Source organism: Polyodon spathula, chromosome 30 (assembly GCF_017654505.1).
Source record: "Polyodon spathula isolate WHYD16114869_AA chromosome 30, ASM1765450v1, whole genome shotgun sequence".
NCBI classification, from domain to species: Eukaryota; Metazoa; Chordata; class Actinopteri; order Acipenseriformes; family Polyodontidae; genus Polyodon; species Polyodon spathula.
The window spans coordinates 3,696,148-3,707,850 of NC_054563.1; the positions used below are offsets into that span (position 1 = coordinate 3,696,148).

Consider the following 11,703-nt stretch of genomic DNA (forward strand, 5'->3'; position numbering starts at 1 on the left):
CCATGATCATGCCCCTTGTGAAGTCATTGAGATCCATCTGCTTCCACATGATCATTGCTGCACCCATTTTACAGTATATACAGCTATGGGCAAAAGTTTTGCATCACCTATAATTTTAAGATTAAGACATAATAAAAAATAAAAATAAACTATATGAAGATAAGTTAGATATTTTATTTAACATCATGTAATCAAATAAGTGAGATTGCAAAAGTCTACCGGAAGCCATGACAGTAGTGCAGTTTTTCATATTGGATTTCAAAATGTCACATTTGTCAGTTTTTCATTAAGTATATGGAAAACTACAAAGCGGTATGTAAGTCAATATGTTACTGTAACATTATTCAGCAGGTTTCACTTGACTTTAGAAGCAAAATTAATTAATTCAATAGGGGGATGCAAACCTTTTGGTTAGAGCTGTAGGTCTTGTGGATCATGTGACCACGTGACCACATTATTTATCATACATGTTTTACCTTTTCATAGATGTTTTCATTATTTTGGCCAGGCAATGTAATAGGACACCACATTTATTAAACTGCTTCTATAACCTATTTATTTCATTTGATTTGTACATATTTGAGGTCTATTAAAAATGCCTAAATCTGCAGAAGCATGGAGATTTACAGTTGTGTTTTATTCACTCATATTCAATCTTCCCATTCTTTTTAAACAATGCCGTGTTTTTCAATGTACTTCAATGTAAACCGAAGAGCTGTTTCAAGCATCATTCTCGTGAAGGTACAAATTGTGCAACCGCTCTGGAGAGACTCTCACTGCATTCCCGATACAGCAGGTGCTAAATCTCATGGTGAGGTCAAACTGAATAACACCACCCCCCTGCCTCCTTCTCTGCATCAACAATACCACTGAGCAGACTTTTTTGTTATATCCCAAATAAATATGTACAGCTACGGCCTCCTATGTCTACAGTCTACATCCCCTTTGCTGAGCACAGTTATTTCCACAGAACATCGCTTTCATCACACTCTTACCACCTGATCTCCCATTTTCCTGCCATGTCTGGAGATTTTGCAGTTTTGCTTACGTGATTTATTTTTGCATTTTCTTAGCTCTTTTTGTAACAGCTGAACTAATGCACCAGCGCTGACCTTAAAGCAGTCATGACCTGAGCCACTGCATCAGCACTGACCTTACACATCAAAATCACAACTGATCAATTGTAAGTACCAAATAACAAACCAAACAACAGCTTTGTATTTGTACTCAGCTTTAGTGAACAATACCTGCACACAGGCACAGTCATTCTTCTTCTTCTTCTTCTTCTTCTTCTTCTTCTTCTTCTTCTTCTTCTTCTTCTTCTTCTTCTTCTTCTTCTTCTTCTTCTTCTTATAAACAGAAATGGTTACAGTTCTTGTTATTTGGTCCTTTATTGAGGCAGCAGTAAATATAGTGGCCTTGTAAGTAAAATGCAATTCTAGAGTCTGTCACTGTATCTATAATATTGATCATGAATGCTGGTGAACTTTAAACAGAAAGATCCTGCATCCCCCCCCCCCCCCCCCACACACACACACACACACACACACACACACACACACAAACCCCAACGTCGTCCTCCAGCTATACATTACATGCATGTTAAAAAGACTCAGAGAAAAGGTAGTCACATAAATACATTAATGCAAGTTTCATAAACACAGGGGATGTGGATTCCATCAAACTATTATAAAGTATTTCTAAACACTACCGAAGAATATGACTTTTTCTTCACAGAACAATTAACAAAAAATTATATTTCTTATGTTTGTAAACCTTAGTTTCTTCATCCCTGGATAAGACAGTACTTGTTCAAAGAATGTCACTCTACCGCCCACATGTGGTAGCTTTTGTACACGCTTTCATCATCATTGAAGAACTGGGAGTAAATCAAGATAAGAGAATTTACAGCTGCGCATCCCTTCTGGTCATTATTCAAGCTACCTCACTTTTTAAAAAAATGAGCTTTTGAGTCTTCATTGAAAAAAGACCTTAGAAAGAAAGACAATGCAGAAACAGAATTTCTTCAAAGTAAGAAAATAAACACTCAGAAGTATCCCTTAACATGGTGTAGGCTTAGGCCACAAGTGAAAGTTAAACAAGTTTGTCATCCACAAAATAACCATGTGCAATTAATTACAGCTGTCAGCTTTTTATTAGAAGAGGTCCATAGCCAATGATTGAGCTTCACACATAGCACCAGATCAAATTATCCTACTCTAGAGACACCCCTAGCCTAAAGCACCCTGTAAAAGAAAGCTATATCACTTGGGCAACTAACAGCAGAGGAACACGTGGGTGGAGTTTTACCCATTTCTAGTTCTGTTTTTTATTAAGAGTAGAAGCTGAATACAACCATGTGATGGTACATTTATAATTACAGTGATCTTCTGATCATTGAAATGTTCTGGTGCATTTCAAAAACATTTTTAATTACCATTCCACAACGGCACTTAGCCATGTGTTTTGTGTACAGTATTTGTCAACAGATGTGTAATTGTGAAAGTAAAGACATTTAAAAAAGAGGAACAATACATTGTCTGCATCATACAGCCTGTCATTCTTTTCCACTTTGAGAAACTGTTACTGTATGAACAGAACAAAAATTACCAGTTAGTCTTTGAAAGGAATGTATAATGGATCTAGGGGGGTGGAGCAAACAAGACCTTGTCCTAACAGTATCCATGCAGCATTTCCCTTATTATATTGGGTTCTGTACAGCATCCTGCAGAGAATTCTATTCACAGGCTATTCAAGTGTTTCGAATGACTTTCACAGCCCCTGTATGTTTTCTACATTCTTCTAGATTAAGAGAAGTACATTAATGTACTAATGCTATGGTACCATACTGTATGTCTTTTTACGGCCAGTAAATGTACATGCAAACAGAGTATGCTTGACTTTTTTTACTGTAATTAATGCAAGCAGGCATTGAGCCTAAAGACGCCTCACTCAGTGGTGAGATAAGTAAAATAACCAAGAGCAGGTTTTCAAAATGTGGACTTAGTGTTTATGCATTTACAGTCTGTGCTAACATGTTCCCAACGCACACAGCTCTGGACAGAAGGTTTGCATCACCTAGTATTTTAGGATTGAGACATATTGGGGTTTTTTGTTGTCATTGTTGTTTTTTTTAACCCTATATTGACACAATTTAGATTTTTTATTTAACATCACATAATGAAAAAATACTAAAAAAATGTTATTGCAAAAGTCTACCGGAAGCCGTAATAGTAGCACAGTATTTCATGTTACACAGTCATAACATTATTCAGCAGGTTTCATTTGACTTTAAGCAAAATTAGTTAACTCTATAATGTTAGTGCATTGTGCTAGTCTTGCAAACCTGATCCCAACTTGACCACATTATGAATTGGAATTGAAAGTGGCTTTGGTTGTTCTCAGCTTGAACACAGAAAAACAGGACAAACGCTTTGTTCAAAATAATTGCTTTATTAGATATATATATATTTTTAAAAAAAAACTATTTTGTGTATTTACATAAACTTTATTCAGTATAAACATGTTGGTAACACTATATTTTGGATGGCATAAATAAGTATTTCATTCATATGCAATAACTCATTTATTGAAGTTCCGGTTCCATTTTAAAGAACTGTCAGTATATACATGCAGAAGGGTGCTTGTGTGTATCCAGCACCAGACTGCCGTTGCAATTTCATGCTCATATATTTAACATGTATGTTTATTAAGATGTATTTGGGAGTTTTCCTGCTCCAATTAAAGATATAAATGGTTGGTTTCACAGACCCTGATCACCACTACTCTTTGACTAACTTACCTATTGAAAGGGTCTGCCAAACCAGCTTGGTAGAGAAAGCTATTTAAAACATTGGATAGTAAGTATTGGAATAACACTGCTATCTTGTCATTTGAATATGGTAACACTGCTCTACTGCAGGGGTCTCCAACCCTGGTCCTGGACAGCCCCTATCCAGCAGGTTTTATAGGTGTCTTTACATCATCAGTGGCTAAAGATCTGGAACACCTGTTAATCTTGACTAATTAGGTCAATGATTGGTTCAAATAAGTAACTGAGAGATTGGTTTAAATTGGTTAGAATTGCAAATCAATGAAATACTTATTTTGGTCTTGCCAAACGTTACGCACATTTCTGTGGTGGATAAACCAGTTAGGCAGAAATACACATAGAGGCAGAGTCAAACTATATACAGATAGTATAAGTTATTGCCTAACTAATATACTGGGCTACAGAGGGTTTGGTGTCATAGACATTCTTTGAGAAAGTCAATTTCTAACAACTACAAATCTGTATTAAAAAGCTGCAACAGTTTCTTTTAAACAGCCATCATAGAATGTCCTTCTGATAGTAGAAAATAAGTTTGTATTTAACCATATGAGAAAAATCGCATATTAAGTACAAAAACACACAAAAAAACTATATCTTTATAATAGATAGGTATAATAGTATTTGGTATGACTTACGTGACAATAACATGTGACAATAACATGATCTCACAGGTTGCTTTTATATAATGGTATAACTCATATAGGCGTTTTGTTTAGTTGTTGTTATTTTTAAACAGTTTAAAGGTAGATCTAGATTTGTCAGGAGGACGTGTCTGTTTTTTTTTTTTTTAACTGACATCCTTATTGCAAATATAAAAAACATTTAGTGGTTTTCAGCTTACCCCATTCAACATCACATTATTTTGCTTTTCCAATATTAGGTCAGGGATTGGCTTACTGGTATAGGAATACCACAACACATAAAAGTTAGTCAAAATGATGTAACATATCAACATTCTCTATATCATGTCAAATATATATATGGTAAATATATGGTACACATATCTTTGAGGTCTGCAATTTTATTTTAAATAATGCAGAGCAAAACTGCATTTATTACTGATACAGTGCTCTCTTGCCTACCTATTGTGTGACATGCAAAAATAATTAATTAGTTAATAAAGACAAAAAAATAAAGTGGAGTTTCAACTTGCGCCTTGCCAGAGAAACGTATGTTGAGACCTACAACCTATTCTGTGCTGTACAATCATTTAAACAAATTCAAGCTTCATGAAAATTCATACTTAATTGAAAGACATTTATTTTAAAAAAGTGTGTATAGAAGTGTTTGGAAAGATGAGAATAAACTCATTATTTAAAGCGTGTGTTAAAGTTTCATGAATAACTGTATGTGGTATCATCACTGTGCATGTCTTGAACTGCTCTGCTAAAGTTACACTTAAAAAGATATTTAATTGGCAGTTTGTCAGGCTTTTCTCTGATGCCCAGTGCTTGTTTCATGTTTGGACTCGATTGACAGTTTCTCTCCAAGATTTCTTATGAGTTCGGCCAGGTCTTCACTGCTGTGGGACTTCTCTTCCAGTAGTTCATACCGCAGGCTGGATATGTCCTGTTTGATTTCTTTCAGTTCACCTGAAAACACGTAGTGAAAATGGTCAGTGTTGGCCATTTCATAAAAGTGTTGCCTTGTTGCATTCATACAGTAAGTCATCGGACCAAGATCTATGTGTATTGATCTATCCTAGTACAGAGCAGTTTGATCATGTGTAATTGACTTATCAAATGTAGCAAAAGTAGAATTAAGGCCCCCAGTGGTAAGTTATTGTGACTATCTCAGATTATAAATTCTGCATAAAGCAGCTGCCTCAAATAGCTTCATTGATGGACAGATTTACTCAACAGGGTGAGGTTTGTGCCATTTTTAAATGCTGTAATGATAATACCAGAGAACAGCAGACAGTGTAAGAGAAGAACATATATAATATCCAGCAGCAGGGGCTCCCCTGTGTTAGAGTAGCAATGCCCTCCTATTCTACTGCCAGAGGGGATTCTGCAGCCACTGATTGTCTCAGTCTCTGCGCCAATTGTCCATCAGCCCACCCCTACCCAAATAACAAACAAACCATTACTGTAATAGAGATCATTTATGCTATGATCAATTTTGTACAACCTATGTTGTTAGTTCTAGCAGAGTACAACTTAATTACAGTCGAGACAGTACAGTACTGTATATTAACAGTCTGTGTAAAACTGCAAAAAAAACACTAAACTTACCTTCATTGACTTCATCGCTTTCTTTATCGATTTGTGCTTTTATTACATATCGTTTTATGAGGCGTTTCATTATCTTCTGAAAAAAAAATATTTTAAAAAGGCATTCAGAAAATCAATTTGTGTAAAAATAAGGATGAGTAGGTAATAGCACATGCACCTTAAAAGTAATGGCACAGTTTAATCAGTGTCCACTAGGTGGCTACATACACTAAACATTATTATCATTCTTAGAATTACACGTACCTACATACATACATACAGGAAATACAGTATACTGTAGACACATACATTACCTGGTATCGTGTAGGCGAGGCTGTGCTTCCGATATTGGAATGTTTGTTTAGGCCAATCTGAAATTAGATTTTATCATATACATATTTATAGTTTTTATTCTGTTACATATTTTTAAAAGAAAAAAATACTAAAAGCCAAGATCAATCTTTATCCATTCAAGTGTACAATAACCTTTGTAAAATGTTTTAAAATTGTGGGCCATTCTTTTTCCTAAAAAAGAACATGCATTGATATGTTCAGCCACCACAAGGCAGACTATAGAATGGTTTTATTTACTTAGCCATTTTCAGGACAGCTTGCAGAGTCCACTTACTGTATGTATTAGCTTGGGATGAATTAGGGAGACTAGTTCATGTAAGAATGTTTAATTAGGTATGTGCATGTTTCTGGTTCGTTTAGTGGAGATGTGGAAATTCTCTCTTAGCTATTACTGTGCAGTTACAACATCCAGTAAAGTAAAAGGTTCCATCGAAATGAAAGTTAACAGCAACACCCTCAAGGAAGGATCTGTGTTTGTGGGATGATTCTGAGTACCTCGTTCAGTTCAGCATCCTCTTTCACTTCACTCTTTTCACACCGAAGCAGCGTCACTATGATGCTTTTTATTTTCACTAGAAGGAACAGCACAGACTTGGGGCTCGGGACCAGGTTAAACGGAACCGGGAGTGTTCTGCCTTCCTCAAAATAGGAGAACCACAATTTGGCTCTGGCGAACTTCCACTCCACATCAGCATCGGCCTGCCGGAGAGAAGCCAGAGGCAAGGTGACAGTCGAGGGACTGTAGTTACTTTCACACCAACATTCTAAAAAGCCTTTTAAAAAAGAAAAAAAAAAACATTGCACAGTTTTTATTTCTTTCTGTCCTCTGTGAGGTTTAAAATGTAGTCTGTGCCTGAGTTATTCTCTCTATGTACATGAAGGGTAATTTTTTTGTGCTTTCGGCTTCTAAGGTTTCTATAAAGATATGCGGTGGACACATTTGATTAATACAACAAAAAATATCCTCTCTTTCCTCTGAAAGGAAAGACATGCGTATACCGGGAGCCATTGAGGATGTGTCTTCTATTGTACTGTGTTGCAAGATGACAGTACAGACATGAGAGGCTGGTTAGCACTAGAACAGAATAGAACACATATGCTGTATGCATTATTATTAGAACAACTAATAAGCCTGAGGATTTTCCTCCAGAACCTGTCAGACGCTGTTGTGTGTTACAGAGGCAGGGCTTTAACCTATTGAGCCAATAAGGATGCGCATCCTTTAAGTTGTTTTGATTCTGACTGGGATTCAAAATTAAAATAAAAAATATCTGCAGCCTTAAATCAAAGAATATATGATATCAATCTGCTCTCAGACATCTGGAAACAGTGATAACATATGAGTGGGTCAATTCAGAGAGGCGAAGACCGGATGTTAGATGGTTTTCATTGAAGTTCATCCATCTGAATATTTTTGTTTTAATGTAAGAACTTACCTCAATTTCTTGAAAAGAGCTGTTGATCATCGCTATCAGCATGTTCAGCAGGACAATGACCATGGTCACGTTGTAAACTCCATACAGGATGTAGCCAATATTCTCAATGAACTTGTGTCCGTAATTAATTATAACAGATTTGACTTCTGAAAGTCCAAATATGGCCCAGAACAATGTTTTAAAGCTTTCTTCAACCCTGAAAAGAAAGGCAAAAGATGACATGCATTACTGTGCAATTGTATGTATGTATGGTATGTATGCATGCATGCATGCATGCATGCATGCATGCATGTAATGTATGTATGTATGTATGTATGTATGTGTGTATGTAATATATGAATCAGTACAGTTCTGTTGAATGTAACATATCCTTGTTCCTTTTGGCCCATAGCATGAGAAATATCCAGCAGAAGGTATGAAGTTCAGGTCAGATCAATAAACATTGCTGGCTCTCTAATCAATCTGTTATTACTGCAGAAATTCAGACAATCTTGGCAGAGAATTCTGTTGCTAATTTTGATACATTACAAGACAAAATCATTTGTTACCAAGGCTAGTCAGCAAAGTGAGTTACCTTGGTTAAAAAAAATCCTCACTGTTTTTCAATAGAGTTGTTTATGTTTGCTACTGTCCTTCTTTCTCCCTCCAAATGTTATTTTTTAGGCATTCAACCACATAACCTTAAAAATGTGAGATAATACATGTCGAGGGCTGAAGTCGCCCCTATTCGGTATGGTCATGTATTCTGCATTCAGTTTTGCATAGACGTCTATAATTAGTTTACATCCTGTAGCAAAAGGAATGTTTGCAGTAAAGAGGTAAAGTAAGTATTTTGTGAACATTGTTTATGATGGGAATACCAAAACAATGTGGTCTATACAGAACCATGAATAATATCCAACTTTAATATAATAGACTGACCTAAGTAAACAAAATGAACTGGGAAATTCGATATTCTAGTGGAGTAAGAGAGCATTGACAGAAAAACAATAAATCACTGAAGAACCCTAATGATAGCACCCTCTGGTAATAGATCAAAGGGGCAAGATGCATGTTTCAATAAGGGCTTGTTTTATTATTACCCCTGACAACACACAGAACTGCTGCAGTTTAAAATCCAAGTTTAACACTGAATCTGTTTGAGTGAAAGGGAATGGTGTGACAGCGCAATGCAATTTGCTGTTGGCTTCCAACCCCACAAGCACAGAATAGGGAACAAGGGATTCAAACTCCACACCTTCCAGTCTCAAAAGAAGGTAGCACAGTGCATGTTACCTGTATAATTTCTTCTTCTATGGCGCTGTACACTCAAATGAAGTATTCAATAAAGGGCAGCATTGGACATATGCAACAACATGTTTTACAGTTATAATAAACTTTAAAAAACACAAAACACTAACCCAAAAATGTTCTGTTAACTGTTTTACTATTAAATGAAATAACAAACTATTTGGAGCAGTTGTTTATTACCTTTCCCTGACCTCTAGAGAGACAGGTTTAAACAGACAACATTTCTCTCTTGTGTGTACAGAGTGCCACTCCAAATTGTGTGGCTGGAAGGGAATTATGATAATGTGTGAGCAAACGTGACATTATGCAAGACTGTATTAGTCATAACATTCAAGGGCCAATTAAAATAATTAAACAGGGAAGCATTGCAGCAGCTTGAAGGGAATAATTCCATGTGCTGGCCCCTGATCTTCATAGGCTGGTGCACAGACAAAGGTTCTGTAGATTAATTTGCATGTAAATTGTATATAATGGATTTGAAACCTGCAATAATAACCCCAGCCCAACATGTTGTCTGCTTAAATTATTTATCTTTTTTTCTGTTTTTCTTTTCATTCAGTATTTTTTTTTTTTTAAAAAGGCACATTATAAAATGGAAAGTACTTACGTTGTAAAGGCATCGTTTTGTTTTGCTCCCAGGTAGTACGAGTAAAGATTAAACATTCCAATCATGAAGGCCAAGAAAACCATGATGAATATCACCATGAATTTAAAGATATCTTTCACTGTCCTCCCAAGGGATATCTGCAGAGGCCCGAAGCTCTCGTTCGCTGGCAGAATGTAGGCAATTCTGGAGAAGCTCAGAACCACTGCGATGGAATACAGGCCTTCTGAGATAAGCTGCGGGTCAGAGGGGAGCCATTTCATACGAGCTGCAATAGAAATATGGATTTGTTTGTTTACTAACTACAGTAAAATGGTCACTGTACAGTACCTTCAAAAATGCAGTCAAATAATTTTCATCTTGATCTCATTTAAAGAGTTATTGAGCTGGTGTGTTAACTATTCCATTGCCAGACAGTAAATCTCAGTACTAGTATTTGTTTTTCAATGCAAGTGACACTGAATAATGGGGTGTATTTTCAAATAATTCACTCCAGTTTTTAATTGTAATTCCAATATCTGTTAAGCATTCACAAGCTGTTTGCTTCATATTTTTTTAAATATTAAAAGGTAGAGTTTTCTTTTGAAAACCAACTGTCTGCAATGAATGTCCCGTCCCTGTTTACTGAGTTTTTGGAATCAAAGCGTTTTCTGAGAATTAGCAGGGTGGTGAAATTAAGCTAAGTCATCGATCCATTGACCTTTACTGAAATATATCCATAACAGTGAGGGCTAACATCCCTGCAGTCACTGGGCTCATTACTGGTCACATGAGTAGACAGTATGGTTGGAACACAAGCCATTATCGTGATATTATCAATAATTTGTCATTGATAAATGATCATTGATAATCTTATTTTTGACAGTAATCTAGACTAAAGAGGACCAACAACACTGCTACTAAGATGCTTTGCTCCTCTCTCTCTCTCTCTCTCTGATTTGTTCATAAAGACATAAGTGATGGGGGGAGGCTGTGTTAAGTGCCATGTTATTAAACTGAAGGATCTGAAGTTTACTTTTATTGTTCTGTTCCTCCTCTGTTGTGAGAGAGAATGGTAGTAAATTGGAGTTTTTTAATTATGTAAGATAATAATAGTTATGGTGATAACTGTTTTCAGATCATTTAAAATATAATTATGGTCCTGCTCAAGCAGACAGGACCTTGGTCTCATCATACTGTTTCAGTACATTTTGTGCATATTCTTATGAACAGCCTTACTTCAACATGGTTTTTATACAAGCTATAACTTTACAAGTGTATCCCAGGTTGTATAGGCTGGAGCGCAGTCACTGAAACACACCATCCTTCCAATTACTTTAAAATGAATTATCTAAGCTTAGGTCTGACATATCTTGAAGTACTGTGCATTCCTATGGGGGATTAAATGAACATATGTTCAGATTTTTAAAGACGTTTGGTCAATATCTTGCAAACATCTACCAAATTGCCGGGTTTGTTCCCACAATAAACAAGTACAGTATATTGACTCAAATAAATGATGCATTGCACTCTAGTGAAAAGTATAAACACATTAGTAATGAGCTCCATCCACTGCTTATCTCCTAGTCCATGTACTCTTCTTCCTTCCCGCGTGTTTAAAGCACAAGATTAAATAGCAAGATACGGCTGCAGAAATTAAATTATGGGATCTGTAGTCTACCCCTTTTAAAAGTGTTCTTGAGCCAGCTAGATAGATAGACAGACAGATACAGTATTCTAAGAGAACACCCCTCGGGAAGCAAGCAAAGTGTTTTCTAAAACGGAATTGACCAACAGACACAATATGAATCAATAAATAAATAAATATTTACTACTTGGCATGGCGCACTTGCATCAACATGAAATGAACAGAATAAATAAGAGAAAAGCAATAGGCAAGTGTATGTTAATAAACTATGATAATAAAGTAACAGACAAATCATCGTTAATAAACTTAATCAACATAAAAAAATGCAGCAGCAGCTCTAGATTAAC

At 36.0% G+C, this 11,703-nt stretch overlaps 1 protein-coding gene across 2 annotated transcripts; it reads right to left on the minus strand.

Annotated features, from left to right (window-relative positions):
* Positions 1-3,433: 3,433 nt before the first annotated feature.
* Positions 3,434-10,216, minus strand: trpc6a (transient receptor potential cation channel, subfamily C, member 6a). Of its 2 annotated transcripts, none has more exons than XM_041232664.1 (6): positions 9,733-10,216; positions 7,836-8,031; positions 6,895-7,098; positions 6,360-6,416; positions 6,067-6,139; positions 3,434-5,424 (listed from the first exon to the last, which is right to left on the minus strand). In XM_041232664.1, exons 1-6 carry the CDS (start codon positions 9,990-9,992, stop codon positions 5,258-5,260), a joined length of 957 nt encoding a protein of 318 aa, XP_041088598.1. In that variant the 5' UTR covers positions 9,993-10,216; the 3' UTR covers positions 3,434-5,257. The 2 variants fall into 2 exon arrangements, with proteins under 2 accessions (XP_041088598.1, XP_041088597.1); XM_041232663.1 differs by having other exon boundaries at positions 6,067-6,142; positions 9,733-10,211.
* Positions 10,217-11,703: the final 1,487 nt, after the last annotated feature.